This window comes from Salvelinus alpinus, chromosome 21 (assembly GCF_045679555.1).
Source record: "Salvelinus alpinus chromosome 21, SLU_Salpinus.1, whole genome shotgun sequence".
NCBI classification, from domain to species: Eukaryota; Metazoa; Chordata; class Actinopteri; order Salmoniformes; family Salmonidae; genus Salvelinus; species Salvelinus alpinus.
Window position 1 is genome coordinate 21,865,785 of NC_092106.1, and position 21,278 is coordinate 21,887,062.

The following is a 21,278-nucleotide window of genomic DNA, read 5'->3' on the forward strand; positions in this document are numbered from 1 at the left end:
TTGTTGATTTCACGTTGAATTCAGGTTAGTTGACAACTCAACCAAATGTAAATCAAAACTAGATGTTGAACTGATGTCTGTGTCCAGTGGGTTATTATGTCATCAAAAAATATAACCTTTCTGTAAATACACACGAAAACAGAAAACACTGACCAACACTGAATCATTCATTTTGAAAAAAAGCTTTACTTGAATATCGACATTTTCTCAGAAAGTATAAATAGTGATTTTAAAAGATTGATTTCCATTTCATACAAAAATAATACATCAAAGAGAAAATCACTTTGTCTGTCATCTACAGTTGAAAGCGGCCCTGCATGCCCTCTGGTTAGATGGCAGTGGGTATGTTTAGAACAGATTGAAACAAGGTAGTACACAATAATAACAAGGTAGTGACCTATTGAAAGGGAGTCTGTATGTGCCTACACCAGAATATGGAGGTGGAGAGGGAATGACTTCCATTTAGAAAATATTATATAAAAATAATTATTCAGAAAACAAACAGACAGTCAAATGCAGGCTACACAAATACTCATGATAAAAACCTGATTGTTTGTAACCTGTGGTTCTTTTTCTGGACCCCCCTGGTGGATTGGTTTGCAAAAGAAACTAATATTGTTTGTGTGGCTGGCTGTCCAACTCTCCATAACATTCCTTAACCTCTGTGGAATCCAGCCTGATTACAACGGTTGCTGTCACAACAAGAGATGCTTTCATCTTCCACCCCTTCACAAATTACAAGACCCATATCACTGTTTTGCTTGCAAATACTTGTAAATATTGTCATTATCACAGGGGGGAGTCCCTGTTATGATTTATGACGGAGAATATATGTTTTTAAAACGCTCCAATTCCATATGTGTCTTTAAATGAGGAAACGTTGGGAATGAGGAAGTGGAAGGAGAGGGGATGGAGCCTGGGAAGGCTAAAGTCCCATTCCTGAAGTTCACCTGAACCCTATGAGCAAACATCAGTCAGAGAGAGGTCTCCCAGGAAGGCAGGCAGGCAGGCAAGGGATTGGGACTATGTGTGCATCCTAAATGGCACCCTATTCCTATTTTGTGCAAAACTTTTTTACTGTATATACAGGGTCTACTGTACATGTATATAAAAACGAAATAAAACTTTGGTGTAAGGTTTTGTGTCGTGTTGCGGGCAGCTCTGACAACAGAAACAACATGAGGGTCACTAAGTTCATAGAGTAAGGATGCGTCTCATAAATTCCTCTGTCTAAGTGTGGAGTACTCTACACGTTTCAGTCTTCTGAGGCTTCATATGCACTTCATATGCACATTGCATAGTCCTTAAAATTTCTAAAGATTGTCATATCTTTCAATCGCAGTTTAAAAATGGAACCAAATAAAAAATACCAATATATTGTCTATTATATTTCCCCCGTGTTGGGAAATAACAAATGTTGAAATCCTTTAGACAAATAAACAAAGTTCTAATTATTGGCACTATTGACTGTTCAGTACAGAAAATCACATTATGAAAAACCAACATGGAAGACTCCTTCAAACAGAACAGGTATGTATATGATATATCTATCTACAAAAACCTATACAGTTGCTCAGGACAAGGTTAATATGATTGTCATCCAGTAGTTCTGATAGTTGTCCATGGACGTTGATAATATACAGTATAGTGGGGATCAGATTATTCAGATCTGCCATTATGAGTGGGCACTTGGCTAGATGGAATCACTCAGTCCCCCATACACTCCTTCCCCACCACAGCCCAACATAGCTGTGCCGACTGAGGCTGATTGTGTCCTCTCAACTCAGCATCCATATGTCTTCATCTTTCCACATCAGATCACAGTATCATGTTAGTTCTTCATGGACATCCACTCCACCAGTCTTATTCTTACATACCACAGTGTGTCAGGCATAATGTGAAGATCCATTTGTTTTGTTAGAGAAATGAATACTGTTTTCACAAAATTGGTTGCAGTGAAAAATCATACATCCTTGTTGATCCTCTGTATGTCAGAGGAAATTCAGTTTCTCCTCCCTTCATTTAGGTGTCTATTAATGCAAACCTGCAGTGTTCGTTTCTCTCCCCATCTCTCACTCCTCCCGCCCTCCACCGCCGCCACTCTGGATTTATTGACTGACTCATTGTCCAGTGCGCTGTTGACAGTTATTAGGAGTTGTCACAGTTACCACAGTGAGAGGATGGAAAAATGTGCTCCTGTTGCTAGGCACCAAGGAAGTCAGGTGCGTACTCTCACCAGGCTTGAAGAGGACACTGCAAAAAGAGAGAGCGAGAGAAAGGGGAAACAAACGTCAGAGTGAGTACATCACACAAATAAAGAAAGAAAATCTATTCAAAAACACAAGAACCATTTTCTGGTGAGGATGTTTATAATATGTGGTGTCATGATAATAGGTCCCATTTCTAAAGTCCCCTGGGTATCAGATTCAGATTGGATGTAAACGGCCTACCTACGCCACACCTGACCAAATACATTCCACATTCTTCTTCCGCTTCACTCTGAAAAGCCTTGTTTACATTCAAATGGCCTTTTGGAGATTGTTTGTGTAATTTATTTTTTCCTTTCTCTCAAGGGGTGGAGGCAGTTGACCAGCAAACAGCCCTACCTGATAAAGGTGGACAGCTGCTCAGACCACAGTCTTTAGACACTGTGCTCTAAGTGGAGGTGAGTTTAACATGGGGTGGGAGGAGAGGGGGGTCCTCAGCAAATACGAGAGTTATAAAGCCTCAGCATGTTGGTCATGTCATGAGAAGAGCCTACTGGTCTCTCTGCACCACCCAGTCCAAATAAAGGCCTGATAAGAGGAGAGGCAGCCTGGAAGAGCCTGCTAGCTAATAGCTGTCTAAACACTGTCTGGTTTAAATGCTGGTCCACCTATAAAGCTACACGTATACCATGATACCATCAAAGCATAGCTCAAAACTAGAAACCAATATGTTGAGGTTAATTTGCATTGCTCTGAAAAAACATTACTGATTACTGTCTTAGGTCTCGTTACTCAACACATTACACAGGGTCAATGTAGAACAATGGGTCCTACATATATCAAACCAAAGGCAGCCAGTCAGTATCTAGTTAAACCACTCTATCAAGGGGACAGGTAGGTTTCAAGCCAATCGGAGCATCTGCCACATCTCAGCCCATCAACCCAATGAGCAGTGACAGTGCTGTGGCCGAACGACGTAGAGTGCTCTGTCTCAGGCAGCGTGGGAAATTGAGCATGTGAAAGCAAAGCACCGAGGAAGGCATTTCAGGCTAGAGCGATCACTGAGACCAGGGAGAAGTAGGAAAGAGGAAGAGCTGTAATTACAAAAAAAGACCCCCCCCATAATAGACCCCCCCCTTCCACAATAGCAGGGAAGTAAGTAGCAGGACACAAGCCTCCTGAACTTTGATTACCAGTGGGGTTCATTTCCTGATCAGGGGACTAGGTCTGGCCAGGGATCGACCAGCCTTCTCTCTCCTCAATGGAGAGGAAAGTGAAAGGAGGCATCGTTAATCAATTTAAGTTCAGGATGAGGGCACAGGTGATTGATTGGTTCAGCCTTTCAAAGGAAATAGGAATTCTGAGGAGTATCCACACACCCGACTCCTTGGTCCAATGATTGAGATTTGTGGTCCACATGCTCTGACAAAATCAGAGTGAACTGAGTACTAGCGTCAAACCCAGCATCAAAGGCAGAGCCAGGCAAAAACATTAGCTGTGAAACCGTTAAGTAAATAAATAAAAGTTGCATTAATCCAAATCTCATTGGTCTGATCTCATATTGCCATTCATTGACTTTACATGCATAAGAAGGGTAGTGTGTCTTGATTATGTGAGTTAAGGTTCCTGTTTCAGTCTGTATAAACATTAATTTATGCCTATAAAGTTATGAAAAGCACACACATTTACTACACAAAATATGGTATATTGCACACAAATATTCATTCGAATGTTCTTGGCTTTGGGACAACAACACATCCCATTTGGACGAATCACTGAGCCAGTCCAGTTAAACTAAGTTAGCCTGGTCCCAGATCAGTTTGTGCTCTTGCCAACTCCATTGCTGTCATTTTCAAGACAAACATAGTTGGCATGATGGCACAAACAGACTGGCACTCAGGCTAAAACTAAGTGATTTTATTAAGTGACCGTACTAAGAAAATAGTATTTACCCAGGAGAGACCCCCCAGTTGCACCATCTTGTTTACGGTAGAATCCTAATGTAAGAGGGATTAAACAAGTCAACACACAATCACAACTCACACACCTAGTGTGCGTTCCAAAAGGAACCCTATTCCCCAAATATTGCACAACTTTTGCCATGAGCCCTATGGGCACTGGTCAAAAGTAGTGCACTAAATAGGGAATAAGGTGCACTTTCAGACAGCCCTACTGTATCTATCCTAGTCTATCAGCCTACTGTATCTATCCTAGTCTATCAGCCTACTGTATCTATCATATTCTATCAGCCTACTGTATCTATCCTAGTCTGTCAGCCTACCGTATCTATCCTAGTCTATCAGTCTACTCTATCTATCCTAGTCTATCAGCCTACTGTATCTATCCTAGTCTGTCAGCCTACTGTATCTATCCTAGTCTATCAGCCTACTGTATCTATCCTAGTCTATCAGCCTACTGTATCTATCCTATTCTATCAGCCTACCGTATCTATCCTAGTCTCTCAGCCTACTGTATCTATCCTATTCTATCAGCCTACCGTATCTATCCTAGTCTATCAGTCTACTCTATCTATCCTATTCTATCAGCCTACTGTATCTATCCTAGTCTATCAGCCTACTGTATCTATCCTATTCTATCAGCCTATTGTATTTTTCCTTTATTTTTATATTACCTTTATTTAACTAGGCAAGTCAGTTAAGAACAAATTCTTATTTTCAATGATGGCCTAGGAACAGTGGGTTAACTGCCATGTTCAGGGGCCGAACGACAGATTTGTACCTTGTCAGCTCAGGAATTCGATATTGCAACCTTTCGGTTACGATTCCAACACTCTAACCACTAGGCTACGCTGCCGCCCCAGTCCTAGTCTATCAGCCTACTGTATCTATCCTAGTCTATCAGCCTACTGTATCTATCCTAGTCTATCAGCCTACCGTATCTATCCTAGTCTATCAGCCTAACGTATCTATCCTAGTCTATCAGCCTGCTGTATCTATCCTAGTCTGTCAGCCTACTGTATCTATCCTAGTTTATCAGCCTACTGTATCTATCCTAGTCTATCAGCCTACTGTATCTATCCTAGTCTATCAGCCTACTGTATCTATCCTAGTCTATCAGCCTACCGTATCTATCCTAGTCTATCAGCCTAACGTATCTATTCTAGTCTATCAGCCTGCTGTATCTATCCTAGTCTGTCAGCCTACCGTATCTATCCTAGTCTATCAGCCTACCATATCTATCCTAGTCTATCAGCCTACTGTTAGTGAGTGCTCAGTTTGGGGAGAGGGTTGTGTGTCGGTTGTGAGGAAGATTTGGTGTGTTAGTAGATAAAGAAATGGATCAATCAAATCTCTAATGGGAGGCTTGCACAAGATACAGTACAAAGTCTCAGCAAGCTGGGAATTCATTTTAAAGCTTTCCAACTTAGATTTACAACAAACTATCTTAGTTTAAATGCAGTTTATGACCGCAATTTATGCAAACATCTCCCAGAGAGCAGCAAAAGGGATTATTACTAACATTATACATGCACATGCTCTAATACACAGAGAGGTCAAATATCGCAGATGTACAGACACCGAGGACAGACACTGAGGACAGACAGAGAGGACAGACACTGAGGACAGACACTGAGGACAGACAGAGAGGGGAGACTGTATTGACTGAGTCAGGGCCAGGGCCGTGGGGGAGGGGCCTGATTGTGGCCTGTGTTAGGTGAGACTGAGTCATGTTATTGACTGACCTGTTTGCTGGATGACATGGAGCTGAGAGTACTGAGGCTGTTGGCGTCTGTCACCACCATGGCTGAGGGAAACCGTGACTGGTGGGAATACTGCGGTGGCTCCTGCTTATGAGGGTACACTGCCAAAGACAAAGACATAGAGAGAACGTCTCAATGTTAATTTTACCCCAATAGATTCACCTTTATCTCTTGTCCTTATGGAATTGTCACGCTAAACATGACGTGTCAATGAGTGAAAAGGTGTTGGCAAGACAGCCGACAAATATCTGGGACAAGGCTATATTGGCATTATATCTCATCTATGACATGGCATTAGCAACCGTTTAGTGCTTACTAAGAGGCAGGTACTGACTGTGTGAATGAGTCACGGTGGCCATGAAGGGCTGCTGGTTCATGTGGCTGGGGGACTGCTGCATCAGGCCATGCTGGTGGGGACTGTGGAGCTGCTGGGAGAATTGCACCGGCTGCAGCGCTGCAAGGCTCCCCGCCACGCTGTTGATCACCGGCACTGACTGGGACTGCGACGTGTTCAGACCTACAACCACATAGAACTTAAGTTATTTGGCTCATATCAAAAGCATGACAATACAAGCATGACTATATTCGCAATGTAGTGGATTACTTTTGACCACTATGGGGCCTGGTTAAAAGCATTGCACTATATAGTGATTCAGATGCCAATTGGAGCTCAACCATTGTGTACATACGAACATAGAGGTCATGTGAGAATATATGCATAAAGAGAGGAGAATAAATGGGCAGTTATTACATTAAGAGAATCATTTGTGGAGACATGGGGAATACAGAGCACTGGCTGGTTGGTTGATTGGTTGACTCACTCTGTGCGATGGTCATGACTCCAGAGAGAGGCATGATGAGGTTCTGTGTCTGCTGGTGTGTGTGGTGGGAGTTGTGGATGTTGGTCAGCGTGCTCACAGGTGGCAGGCCTCCACCTGACGCAGACATCTAGAGAGAGAGACACACTAAGAAACTTAGTGATACCATTCTGGACCAAGAATGAAGTCATGTACTGACAATATCCTAAATCTAACATGCTAACTGGATATAAGGATGGTTAAATCAGTGTATAGAGTAAAGCATGGCGATCACTTTAGAAGTGAAACCAGATGTTCTCAGCAATGCAGCTCACACAGATAAATGTTGAGTTAGTTCTGCTGCTTTTGTCTAACACTTTTGTGCTCCAGTCATCTACACCGAACAAATAATGAGGAGAAAATAAATACAAAATAATCCAATAATGAAGCGTAAAAGCACAGATTGAAAGTAGTAGTGTGTATGCATGTGTGTGTGTGCGCGTGTGGGTGTGTGTGTTCATGCACGCAACTGTTTTCACATTTCCTGCCAGCTGCTCTGAGAGGAGGGGATGGTCAGACAGTGGATTCGTCTCAAATGGCACTATATTCCCTATATAGTCCACTACTTTTGACCAGAGCCCTATGGGCCTTGGTTAAAAGTAGTGCACTATATAGGGATTAGGGTTCCATTTGGGACTTAGACAGTCATCTGTACGGTACCCATAGATAACAACCTGCCTGCTCTGACCTTTTCCAATGTATACTGACCGGCCCTCCCTACGAAAATCTAACTTCCTACTGACAGGAGATAATGATAAATGCACTATGAATCATAAGGGATATTCTCACTAAATAAAGATTGTGATGTTCAACTTTGTTGGATTTAAACAACACAAATCTGGTTAGTGCCATAATATCGTTATTATTCTGATCCTAAGAATACGATATCATTGTTTTTTGGGACCAGCGTTCAAGAGTTAGAAATGTCTGCATGTACGGTACTGCCCAAGTTTCGCTTTCACCAATCAAATATTGGAATAGGACAGAGGGCTGAGTTTCTCCCCTCTAGCTCCCTTTTCTGAAGGTAGAAAAAACATTGAGCATAATCGAGTGCTGTCGTCATTTCCCTGGCAGAGCAAGCAGTGCTGAGCGCTCCACCCTCCACTTCGCTTTACAGGGCATTTAATCAATAAGCTCAGAATGTTTCTTTGTCAAGTTTATTGGCTCAGCTCTGGACCTGCCCAGTTCACTATGGTGGTGAAGGCTGTACTGTATGTTAGGCCTCAGCCATGGCCTGCCACCTGTCTCCACTTTCCACTGAGAGCAGCACAATGTTCTAACTGTTGTTCCCTACAAACTGTTCCATGGGAGTCTGGCTCAGGGACCTGCTTTATATGTCTATGGCTGTGTTCCAAATGTCACCCCATTGCCTTATATAATGCACTACTTTTGACCAGGGCCCATAGGACTCTGGTCAAAAGTAATGCAGTACAGAGGGAATAGGGTGCCATTTGGAAAGCACCTCATGTTAAACGCAGCCCTGGTCCTTATCTAATCAGAGACTAGGAGGGCCCAGGTGTGTTACTCACCATCTTGGCGTCAGGTGACAGCAGACTGTGGCTGGGGTCCAAGCCTCCCGGAGACACCTGCTGTAACACCGACTGGCTGGTCGCCATGCTGCCGTGGTGACTGATGGTCGTTGAGGAGCTGACCTCACCGGGTCCCTGTTGGCTGTACCGCACTGGAGGGAGGGAGGGAGGGAGGGAGGGAGGGAGGGAGGGAGGGAGGGAGGGAGGGAGGGAGGGAGGGAGGGAGGGAGGGAGGGAGGGAGATGGATGGTGGGGAAGAGAGAGAGGGAGGGAGAGAGAGGGATAGAGGGGAAGAGAGAGAGGGAGGGAGAGAAGGAGACGGAGAGAAAGAGTGAGAGAAATTGAGAGATTGTTAGATTGAGAGTTTGTTTCTTGACCTAACAACATCTGTGTCACACAGGATAACAGTATATAGGGCAGAGATTTACGGTAGCAGGCCTCTCAGTATGACTAAGTGTGCTGTGTCCAAGCAGTCGCTCCAACCCACCAGACTCACCTGCTCTTTGACTCAGACAGGGAGAGCAGAGCAAACAAACACACTGACCCCTCCACTGGTGCTATCAACCCAGCTCAGCCAAGGCCATTCAGTGTTTACAATACACCGTACACCAGCCCCCCATAACCCCAGTCCTAGACTTTATGAACTCATGCACCATCTTTTTATTCAGGGGAACCCATTTACAATGGTACCCGGAGGACAACAATACAATAAACAAAACATCATCAATAAAAACAAAATAAACTACAAATTAGAGAATCAACACTACAGCTTCAAACATCACAAATACAATCCAAACAGTTGCAATTCTCATTAAATTCATTCAACATTCAAGTCCTAAACTGCCCTAGAGGCACCAGAGTCAAAATGTAGGGAGTTTTGTAGGCTATACCAAACAATGGGGGGCACTAAAACTGAAAGCAGATGTACCTAGATCGGTGCGTACTAGAGGAACCTTGAAAGGTACCCATCCCTGTGAACGGGTTTGGTGTCTCGTGTTTTTTATTTTAACAGGGAAGTGAGCTAGGTTGGAAGCTTGTGTAGTAGATCTTTAAACAAAAAGGGTGTAATGAACTTTAATGAGGACCAGTCAACCTTTTGATACAGGATGCAGTAATGCGTGTTAAAACTGTCATGTGATAAAGCAAAGGGCACTATGGTAGATGGCCTCCAAAAGTTGAAGAGTAGTGGCTGTTGCATTCTGATAAATGGTGTCACCATAGTCAAGAACTGTCAGGAAAGTTGACTACAATCTGCTTCCTGCTGTTTAGGGAGAGGTATGATCTGTTTCTTTAAAAGAAGCTTACTTTACACCTCGGCTTCTTAACTAGCTCATCTGTATGTCAAATTATTGTCAATCCAAAAGGCCATATATTTATAGGCGGGAACCTGCTCGATGAACGAACCAGCCAATGCATAAATGTGTAAGCCATCTGAAGTACTTCTATGAGAATTAGAAAGTAGCAAACATTTAGTTTTTCCTGCATTAAGTACAAATTTGAAACCATCAAGGGCTTTGTGCAAGGCAACAAAATCAGATTGCAGCTCCAACATAGCCTAGTCAGCTGTAGGGGCAATAGCGTACATAACAGTGTCATCTGCATACAGATCAATGTTACAGGTTTTTCAGATAGACCAATATTATTTATATAAATAGTAAAGAGGACAGGTCCCAAAATCGACCCATGACGGACACCTTTAGTAATATCGAGATACATTGACATCATCAGAAAGCACACATTGTGTTCTGTCTGGCAGATAGTTCCCAAACCACTTGCAAGACACCTAGTCGAGGCCCATTTCAGACAACCTTTAAATAAGTAGGGGATGGTCGACAGTATCAAAGGCCTTGGATAGGTCTATAAATATGGCAGCACAGTGATTCCTACCCAGCATGGAAAGGATCTCTCTGTGCCCAGGTAAAGGTATGGAAGTGAAGAAATGCCTTCTATGTACAGTATGTCATCAATAGGGAACCCTGTTATGTTCTCACCTATCCTTCCACTCTCCAAACACTTAGTCACTGAATTCTGTGACATCACTGAATGACCCATCTCTTAATCCCATGTCTAGACCCCTTGTTGTCTCCCACCTCCATTCTCCACCGGGGGCCAAAGGAATGCTACTCTCCTCCTGTCAAATGGATGTTTGCCAATCCTGGCCCCCTTTGATACCAACAGAGCAAACATTACACAATTACAACCAATGTCAAACACATTCTTATCCTGTAGTCTCAGTCTCACACAGAGTCTCCCTCCCTCCCCCCTGCAGAGCAGAGCAGTGGGCTGTGACACTGGGCCAGTCCCAAATGGCACCCTATTCCCTATATAGTGCACTGTTTTAGACCAGGGCCCATAGTAGTGCACTATGTAGGGAATAGGGTGCCATTTAGGACAGTGTTTACTCTCAGATCCCAGATCTTCCCTGGGCCCTCTGTCCCTGACCCACGCATGTCACACTGAGCGCCCTGGCTGCCACTGTCCCAGATAGTCACAGACAGTCACAGACCGGTGACACCAAGCATCATATGTCTGCCATAAAATAATGGAAGATCGTATCTCACCCAAAATAAAATGTATCCTTAGCAAAAACATGATCTACTGCCTGGGGAATACAACTAAATCAGACCAAAGAATTGATCATTTTCATCTTGACTGTATTTCATCCACTAACAACTAACATGTTGTCTAGTCTGTCCAGGCAGACCACAAGAGAACCACAGACAGACCTCATATTGTCCTGAACAACACACTAGCAACCCCACAGCACTCCACTGTGTCTTATTAACACTGCTACAGGACAATAATGCACTCCATTGGGCCCTTAACCACCATAGCCTCACAATGGCAGAGGACTCATAAACAGGCATTTATCTCCAAGCTGGGCAACCTGTAAAGTGTCAAGGGAGTGAGGTGCTATTCAAGCCAGTTTTGTCTCCCTGTGTCAGGCAGTAATTCTGGCTGCAGAGAACCCTAATCCCATTAAGGAAGGCTTCCGTCGTCTAGTTGGTGTGAGGCTATTGGTAATTTGGAAGGAGGAGAAGGGCTCCATTTCTGGGACACCAGTGGGGCGGCCAGCAGTGTTATTGGGATATTATAAAGATGCTGTCAATATAGCTTGAGATTAAGAAATCTTTCTTCCTCAGGATAACATTATATTGCAGAAAAAAGCAACTAAAAATTTAAACAACTACTGTACTTTCTGGCTGCAAGACATTTGACCAGTTTCAGACTGTGTCCCACATCTGCTCTTATTTACATTCTAAAAAAGGTAGCTATCTCCCCTCTATCACTCTCTAAATTGTCATCTTAAATATTGTTTGAGCTAAATCAACCCCAATACCCAAGCACTCTGAGTATTGGACCAGGGGAGACTAGAAGTAGACCAGGGGGAGGGGGAGAACCCTGTGAAGGGGAGTGATAGCGTAGGCAGCAGGGAGTTGCAGAAGGTTTAAAAGGCTTCAGTGCTCTGTGTGACCCATGTAATATCAAAGCCTTTCTCCTCATCCCCAGGCACTGGTAATTGTAGCTCCAGTGCATATGAGAGACCTCCCGGGTCTCTGCAGGACGTAGCAGGCCTTTGTACCTCTCTGACCAGGCTGGGGCTCCCAGTGGACAGAGCAGGGCCAGGCATAGGGCAGGCCTTGCCTCTCTATCCCTCGGCCAGGCCAACTCCCACATAGCCTGGGGTGACACAAGGCATTGAGGCAACACAACCTGCTCACTGTTTTTCCCTCCTATAATATATGGTGTTTAACTCTGTTGTTAAATCAAATCACACTGTTTTCAGAGGATTACCAAATGAACGGAACGTGCCCATCACACCAGTCTACCAGGTATTGAACCAGACTCCCCTCACTGCCGTCTGAATCTTACAGCTAAAACCTTTCCAGTGTGTCAGATTAGGTGGGAGATTCATGAATCAGCAGGCTTTGCCGTGTGGGAGGAGGGAATAGTCTTCAGAAAAATGAGATATCAGCAGGTTATCAGGCGTTCAACTCAATCTCTTAGCACATTCTGGTGAAAAAGGTGCTACTGTTGCTAAATTATCTGTGCTGATTGGCCCGTCAACGTTTCTATCTCAGCTTCGATGCAGATCAACATAAAGGGAAGTCCTATTTAGAACCCTAAACAGAAGCAACAAAAAAGAAAAGCCTACCACCTCTATACTTTGTTGAGAGATGTATGAAACTTGCTCCCCATGCTCAGCTTTCAGATTCACCCTCAAAGTGGCCGAAACGTTAATCTTTTAACTTAAAATAAAACAATTACTTTTTAACACCGAGCGTTACGCCTTTTCCTTTTCAATGATAATCACATTTTTAGGTTGCACCTCGACTCACGTTGGTTGAGCACCCTCCACTTCTTTCAAAGAAATGAACGTGACAACTATAAACACCACAACAGTATGGTCACGACATCCTTTTCTCATTAAGTATGGTAAAACACACAGACACACACGTATTGGCATCTGTTTGTATTAGAACAGGGTTGAATTCCAATTGCCTGTTCTCCTCTTTTCTATAAAAGCACAGGTTGTATGGTTAAGTGAATGATCCAAGGGGAAACTACGGCCCTAAAAGTATCATGGCTTCAGACACAATGGATCATTCAGCTGATGAAACAGTTCGATTAGACCAACAGTGTGTGTGCATCACCTATTTACATATTGAGACGTGACTAGTAACAGAAGATATCTATACATTTGTTTTGTTTGGTCTTTTGCCAAACACTGACGGTAGAATAACCTCGTCTGTCCCCCCCAAAATACTATTTGACTTTGTATCCCGTTTTGGCCAATCAAGTTACCTCACCTTTATCAACAGAGGTAAGAGAATCAATGAAAACTCCAGGAGTAAAAGGTTTTCTTTGATGTGACACTTTAGTGATCTCCCACACATAACTATTGTAGTGGTGATAGCTGAAGGAGGGGGTTACCCACACACACCTCTCTATAGGCTGGAGCACAAGGGGTCATCAGTCCTGTCTGGCCAGAAAAGAGCCAATACCCCAGAGGACAGCTCCTGCTGCTCTGGTCTGCAGAACGCCCAGCCTCCCAAGGAACAACATACTGACGCCCCATAAAGGTAAGGAGGGCTTTAAAACAGGCCCTCCCCAAGGCCCAGCTAAGATAAAATAACCTAGGTTACAGTCACTGCAGTCTTCTAATACACCACAGACAATAGGGACCCCTGCCAGGCTGGGGTATAGAGAGTCAGGGGAGCCCCTTATCGAAGGCCTGGGAGATGTAGTAGCCAAGGATTTTAATTGTCCATCAAGCATGCATAATACAGGCCGTGGCCTAGCAACACGATGAGGCAACCTGCTGGGGTGCTATTGTCAGGCCAGGGGCTGACAGTGAAAAACAGCTGATGCTGTCGGCAGGACGCCGGCAGGACACCTTGTAAGCAAGCAACCGAGAACTAGGGGGAGCAAAGTACCTTCTGCTTCTGACCCTTACCCTCTCCCTCTCTACAACCAGCCCCTTCTCCCTCACCTCCACACAAGCCTACCACTGAACCTACCTCCTTACTTTGCAACCTGAGGTCAATGCTTGGTCAGGTGTGCTGGGAAAAACGACAAGCAAACAGAGCATGGGCCAATGGGCCCAGTATAACCAAAGGTAAAAGAGCAACCCGAGGCAAACGGCTTGTTTTGCTAGAGAGTTTACCTCGTGTTCTAACATGAAAGAACAACACGAGGCTTTGATTGAGTTTCTCCAATCATTGCTTTTATGGTGGTGAGCGATGGCACTGAGGATAATGCTATGCCAAGATATCAGCTCCATTTTATGTCTTATAGAGGCCGAGGTAGACGGCTAAATTGCACTGAGTGCAAACAGCATTATGATATCAAATGGTCAGTTCATTGGATTTCCCATTTACAACTTCAGGAACTTTGTTGATCCCCCAAAAAGTCACAAGCAACCGACCGACCGACATGCTTTTATGAATGTGGAAGTAGTGGTTGTAGTTTCAGCTACAGCTGAATCCCTCCGTGACCCTGCCCTGACCCTGGCCTGTCACAGGACTGCTGCTCTTTGTGCCACTCTCCTGCTCCTGCCTGCCTGCTGACTTTGGAGTGGAGATTGCAGGTACAATGTGGATTGTTCTCAGTGTGTTTTTAAAGATCATAATAACAATGACATTTGCTCAGCTCCCTAAGTCACTCTTATTGATCACTTGCCCTCTCGCTTCTCTCTCCCTGATGTCATCAACCGTTTTTCTTGCCACTTTTCACTCTCGCTTGGGGATGGAAATAAAATCATCCAAATCTTTTGCCAACCATTGTTCTTTAACTGTCAAAGGCATGTCCCTGATAAAGATGCCATAGTGATTACATGCACTCAGATCATGGCTGAGACAGGTACAGCAAGATGAAAGACCACATTTGAATGATTCCATTGTTGTGTAGTATTATATTAGATATAATAGCAGAGTAATGTACTGTGGTATGCATGTGGTGTGGAGACGCTACCTTGCATCTTACTAGGGGGGGATGCGCTGATCTGGGAGCTGTGGTGGTGTGGGGAGCTGTGGCTGTGAGACAGGAGAGGGTTCATGCTGTGGGTGGGTATGGGGTAGGCGTCCATCGCCAGCTTCTGACGGAAGGCCTCCTCCTTACGACGGTTGGCAAACCAGTTATAGACCCGTACCTCAGTGACCAGGTTAGAGCCCAGCCCATGAGCTTTAGACGGGGACACCCCTCTCTGAAGACACTCAGCCCTGTAGGAGGAGAGATTGAAATAGTATCAATGGAATACAACGGAAAAGAACAAAGGGAAAACATAATGATAGTTGCATTGGAATGATAGTTGGATAGTGTAAACAAAGAGAGACATTAAAACCTGTCAAAATCATTCTAAGCTAAGGCCATGTGCTGCAGTAATGATGGCGTTAGTATCAAATAAGATGTGCCAAACATTAAATTATTCAATGAGAGAACAAAACTGTATCCCAAATAGAACCCTATTCCCTATATAGTGCACTACTTTTGACCAGAGCCATATTGGCACCAGTGCACTAAATAGGGAATAGGGTGGCATTTGGGACATATTCAAAAAGGTGCCCCTTTCTCATTCTCCAAAGCCTCCTCCCCTCACCTGTTGCACTCCTCCACCAGCGCCTCCCGCTCCTCTTTGCTGGGGTTCTTCTGTCTTTCATAGGCCTGGTAGAGGATCTGTTGGGACGCAGGGCCCCATTTAAAACGGTTCCGTCTCATTTTCTTGCAGGAGGGTTCAGAGCCCACCTCCTCCCCTTGTTGCCCCATACCCTGACCAGGAGGGTTGAACTCTGGGAAGAAAAACAGCACCTGATCCTGACTGCCTTTGTCAGTCATATTGTCAGAACCTTGCACTGCCTGGTTGAATTCTGAAAAATAAGAACAAGGTACATTGATACATCTCATGTCACATAAAACATTGTATTGGGGGGAATGGAGACAAAATAAACCAATAAGAAGAAATAAGACATAATTGAATAAGGGACAATTGCTCAATACAGTATGTAGCCTAGGCCATAATGATAAATCAGACACATTTGAGACATAGGCTTACTGCAATATGTTTCTGACCATATGCATAGCCGAGATATGACATTTATGTTCATGCACATTGTGTTGTGGATGCCCATTAGAATTGTGACGCCCAGGCCAACACACCTCTGTGCCTCTAACTGTATCGAAGGCTGTGTGAGAAACTCAAATATTAACTTACGTCTGAGAACTTCCCGCTGTTTCCTGACATACCAGGTGTAGAGCGCCGCTCGCTTCTGAGTTTTCATGGGCGTGCCTTTGTTGAGGTGCTGTGAGAGGTGAGACTGATTTAGCCCCGTTACATCCACCACCTCACGTTGTGGTATGTTGTGCTGTTGCATGTAGCCTTTGATCATGCGGGCGGCACGCCAGGGGTCCTCACTGCAGTTACATAACACACATACAACAATATTAACTTCACCTTGCTAAATATATGTTATCCGTTCAATTAGAACCCTAATAGTGTGATGTGTATAATGGCATATAGGTTGTGGTGCTACGTTAGCAATCACACTAACAGCACTACTTATCTAATGTGTTATTCATCGGCCAAATAAGTTCCTAACCTATCTACAGCACCTACCTACAGCACCTATCTACAGCACCTAGCTACAGCACCTATCTACAGCACCTAGCTACAGCACCTAGCTACAGCACCTAGCTACAGCACCTATCTACAGCACCTAGCTACAGCACCTAGCTACAGGACCTAGCTACAGGACCTAGCTACAGCACCTATCTACAGCACCTAGCTACAGCACCTATCTACAGCACCTAGCTACAGCACCTAGCTACAGCACCTATCTACAGCACCTAGCTACAGGACCTAGCTACAGCACCTAGCTACAGGACCTAACTACAGCACCTAGCTACAGCACAAGCATTTATTTCACTTTGTTTATTTATTTGCCTGATGCTATCCATGTTATCCCCAAGTTTGGGGGGTTGGGACAATTGTTAAGTACCCTAATAAATGACTGTTAATCATTATAAAATAATGTACTTTTTACTCCATACATTTTCCCTTATACCCAAAAGTACTCTCGAATGCATTTTGAATGCTTAGCAGGACAGGGAAATGGTCCAATTCACGCAATTATAAAGAGAACATCCATGGTCATCCCTATACTGCCTCTGATCTGGAGGACTCACTAAACACACATACTTTGTTTGTAAATGATGTCTGAGTGTTGGAGTGTGCCCCTGGCTATCCATAAAAATAAAAATAAATAATAAGGTTTGCTTAATAAGAAATTTGAAACAATTTATACTTGTACTTTTACTCTTAAGTATATTTGAGCAATTATATTTACTTTTGATACTTAAGTATATTTACAACCAAATACTTTAAGATGTTTACTCAAGTAGTATTTTACTGGGTGACTTTCACTTTTACTTGAGTCATTTTTTATTAAGGTATCTTTACTGTTACTCAAGTATGACAATTGGGCACATGGTTTCATAATACATTCAATAACCTGAAAATACTCAGAATCAGGCCTATTTTCAATTCAGTGTTTTGACTGTAGCTAAGAGGCAAAACTGAGAAATTTGATAATCTAAATCCTAGACCTTGGCCTATAACTGATCCACAGTTTTTGAAACATTCATAGCGAATGTGAGATATCAAGGATATAGGATACAGAAATATATTACAAATGTTACCATATTAGGCTATCAAATAATCTAAACTCCACGAATTGGATAGGCTTAGAGTACATTGGTTTAGAAGTGCAGAATTTTATGTCAGCTGAGTCTGACACACACTGACGTTATAGCCTACATTTTCCTATTTGGACAATATGCCCATAGGCCTAATTAAATTCAGACTAAATAATCCCAGAATCGAGTATGAATCATATAAAATAAATAAGTAATTTGGTAGAATAAAATCATGTTGTTTGGTTAAATGTAGGAAATTGATAATACATTGATAAGAAATTAAAGAAATTGATCAGTTCAAGGCTTCCATCCAAAATTGCATTCAATTATCGAAGAATACATTTGCCCATGGGGTAAAATCATCTGAATTATTCCAATTATTCAATTATATCAATAATAAACACAATTGAATTGCACCCATCGATGACAACGCAATAGGACGCTTTATGTCGATAAAGACAATGTATTTCAAACGATTTAAAAGGCCTAGCCTATATGCGCAGCGTGCTCTAAAATATTACAGTAAAACTACACTTACTTAGCCTATACCATCACAGTCATCTCAGATTAAGTATGGACTTCACATGGGTAATTGTTGCAAATCTACACACAACTGTTTGTTTTGGAGAATTAAGTCTGCGGGTTTATACGTTGGTTTAGATGTTGGTTTATAACATTCGACAATGAATAACCAGATCTCCATTCACTCTAATCATACGACACTGTGTATCTTTCAGTTGATGATTTATAGAATACAATTAATAATAACTTAACTACACGTGGGTTAGTTTTGATTTTCTGCTGGCCAGTTGATCATGTTACTAGCGTAATGAATGAACATTTATAAATGGCTTTTAGAAGATAAATTAAGACAATAACAACATTTACAAAGAGTAAGGCCTTTATAGACTACATTCATAAAACAAAACAATATTTGCTTTAAGAAATGTTGCAATAATTCGCCAGAAGATTATTATTATTATTATTATTAGAGCCTATATCTAGTGCAACATTGAATCCTACGTAATAAACAAATACGTTGATGTGAATTAACTTTCTCTTCTTGCATTGCCAGATATAATCTAAGTGAGAGAGATCGAGTAAGTTAAATATAAATAGTTCTCGTTAAGTTTATATTTTGCTAAGGGAAAAAAATAATAACCCGTGTGGATAATTAGTAACTAAAACGCGTAAAGTGCTATTGGCGCGTTATTTTCATTTGTTAATTAACACAAGGAACATTGAGACCTATTGCCAAGCGCTTGACATGTAAATTAAAATTAGTTTTTACACTAATTTTGTCATCATTCTAAAATACAGACACAATGCAGATACACTTCTGAGTATTGCGGTCAGGCAAGTAGGCTATAGTTTTCATGGGCCACACGTCTGAAAATTATTTCTGGAAGAAATAACTTTAACAGGCAGATAACCCTAATTGTTGTCCTAATTTGCCCTAATTGTTGTCCTAATTTGCCCTAATTGTTGTCCTAATTTGCTAGACAATGTTAAATATAAAACGCTTTAAATGCACTGAAATGACTCCTACATCTAAAATAAGTAGCCAAATAAATAATACAATATTATTTTGGTTATGCGCCTATACCCTACACATTCATTCGGTATTGAACATCCCTAAATGTGTGAAATTAAACATTTAAAGTTCTATTCACTTACGCTAATATTCGGTCAACTTCTTCCCTCTGTTCCGCTGCTTCCTCGGTGTTAAGTGACTGGAGTTCTTTCAGTATCGGTGGGGTATCGAAATCGTCCCCGTCCTCGGACCCCTCATCTCCCGACAGTTTGCCCTTACTGTGCCCATTGGTCAACGTAAGAAATACCGGCTTCGAATCATTTCCGTTGATTTTAGAACTTGGCGGAGACATCTGTAGATTCTCCATCTTAACTCCAAAGCCATTCGGGCTAGGGTCCATATCGTCCAACGCTTGGATCAGAACATCTTTGGTAACTCCGGAATCTAACAAGGCGCTCAAGAGCTCCTGTTGGAGAGATGTCAACTTGGACACCATTTTCGAGAACATTAAAAAAAGTTAGATTCTGAACTAAAAGGGAAAGGAAGGTTGGGGAGAAGAAAGATCTAGAAAGTACAAAAAAATGTCAGTTCTCCCCTCCCTCTCCTGCTCCAGTGTTTATGTGAATTCCCTACTCCTGACACCTGCTCGGAGAATCTGGTTCACTTCCCAGTTGAGAAGAGTGATATAATTTGCCATGATGCTTTCGGAGGGCAAGGAATATAAAACATGGTAATTTGTGGGCTGGCTGACGGGGCCTTTATGCAAATCATAAGAAGAAGGCTGCACTGACTAACTGAAGCAGGTAGACCTGACAGTGTTTACACTGCAGAGCTGTTGCTTTTATTGGCTCTGCTTATCAGCAGCAAAACTTTCATGAACTTCGGACTGTTGTATAAAGACTTTGGTGAAAGAGGAGGGATCGTATACTTGTGATAATAATAATACTAATAATACTAATAATGATAATAATAATACATTGTAATTATAATAATATTGTATAGTCAATATAAGATATTATTAATTATAGCATTTATCTTATCAACTTTGTTTATTTTAGTGGTTCTCTTTAAATTCAACAGAAAAACATGCAACGTGACAAATTCTAAATTATTCACCTACTGTATAAAAGGTCTGTCAGTCTTGGGCTTGTGTTTTTGTTTTCTATATCTTTCTCGTACACTTTATAGTCTCTAATAATATCTGACCCTTTAAACCCCTATTACAGTGAGTTTTTTTCATATATATCAGAATAAACATTAGAGGAGGAGGAGCCCTTCCGTGAACAGATCAGCGCTGTGATCATAGACATAGTTCAAACGCTCCGGAAGCACAATGGCACGCTGGGGGACGCACGAGATTCACGGGGCGAACAAGCAGGTGCTGCTGATTATCATAGTGGGCCTACATCATGGGGCAGGTTCGCTGACCTGTAGGACGGGGAGAGCTTAACAAAGTAAGTAGGCTACTAGGGAAGAGTTGGTCGGTACAGTCATAAGACCAAAATGTCGCCTGATATGATATTATTTTTAATGTAATATTAATAAATGCATTAACATTGTTCAACAAATTGGTTAACAATATGTGCATTTTATCATATCTGATACAGTGGTATTACCTGACAATAATTATACAGCCCTTACTGTCAGTGTAGTATCAATACTCGTGGTTGATCATTATATGACCAGAGAACAGAGCTAATCTACAGGAATTTGTCAGCAAATAATGTTTACATTATGCCTATGTTATGCCCCATGTCATGTCAGGATAACGCTCATAAACTAAGACTGTATTGAATTGTATTATTTAGGCAATTCCTAAATGTATACACGTTTTCTTTATAAATATAAATTCATTATTGTAAGACTAGGACTATACACTATATATACACAAGTATGTGGACACCACTTCAAATGAGTGGATTCAGCTTTTTCAGTTGACACAGCTTTTGCTGGCAGGTTGAGCACACAGCCATGCACTCTCCATAGACAAACATTGGCAGTAGAATGGCCTTACTGAAGAGGTCAGTGACTTTCAACGTGGCACAGTCATAGGATGCCATCTTTCCAACAAGTCAGTTCATAACATTTTTGCCCTGATAGAACTGCCCCAGTCAACTGTAAGTGCTGCTATTGTTAAGTGGAAACATCTAGGAGCAACAACAGCTCAGCCATGAAGTGGTAGGCCACACAAGCTCACAGAACAGGACCACCAAGTGCTGAAGCACATAGGGCATAGAA

General features: G+C 42.4%; 1 protein-coding gene across 6 annotated transcripts; it reads right to left on the reverse strand.

Moving 5' to 3' along the window:
- Positions 1-166: 166 nt before the first annotated feature.
- Positions 167-19,838, reverse strand: hnf1ba (HNF1 homeobox Ba). 6 transcript variants are annotated; one of them, XM_071357347.1, is made up of 10 exons: positions 19,184-19,838; positions 16,026-16,225; positions 15,414-15,681; positions 14,801-15,036; positions 8,315-8,466; positions 6,750-6,876; positions 6,263-6,445; positions 5,911-6,029; positions 4,160-4,204; positions 167-2,253 (listed from the first exon to the last, which is right to left on the reverse strand). In XM_071357347.1, the coding sequence occupies exons 1-10, from the start codon at positions 19,546-19,548 to the stop codon at positions 2,233-2,235; spliced, it is 1,716 nt and encodes a 571-aa protein (XP_071213448.1). In that variant the 5' UTR covers positions 19,549-19,838; the 3' UTR covers positions 167-2,232. The 6 variants fall into 6 exon arrangements, with proteins under 6 accessions (XP_071213448.1, XP_071213447.1, XP_071213446.1 ...); XM_071357346.1 differs by having other exon boundaries at positions 14,789-15,036; positions 19,184-19,837; XM_071357345.1 differs by having other exon boundaries at positions 6,245-6,445; positions 19,184-19,836.
- Between the last annotated feature and the right edge of the window lie 1,440 nt (positions 19,839-21,278).

Bases quoted from the DNA above. Each gene is read 5' to 3' on its own strand.
- hnf1ba (XM_071357344.1), bottom strand. From the start codon at position 19,548: ATGTTCTCGAAAATGGTGTCCAAGTTGACATCTCTCCAACAGGAGCTC. The intron at 15,682-16,025 runs GTAAGTTAATAT...CTTATTTTTCAG, and splicing joins ACAGCGGGAAGTTCTCAGAC to AATTCAACCAGGCAGTGCAA. The intron at 8,467-14,788 runs GTAGCGTCTCCA...CCCTCCCTCCAG, and splicing joins CCCCCCTAGTAAGATGCAAG to TGCGGTACAGCCAACAGGGA.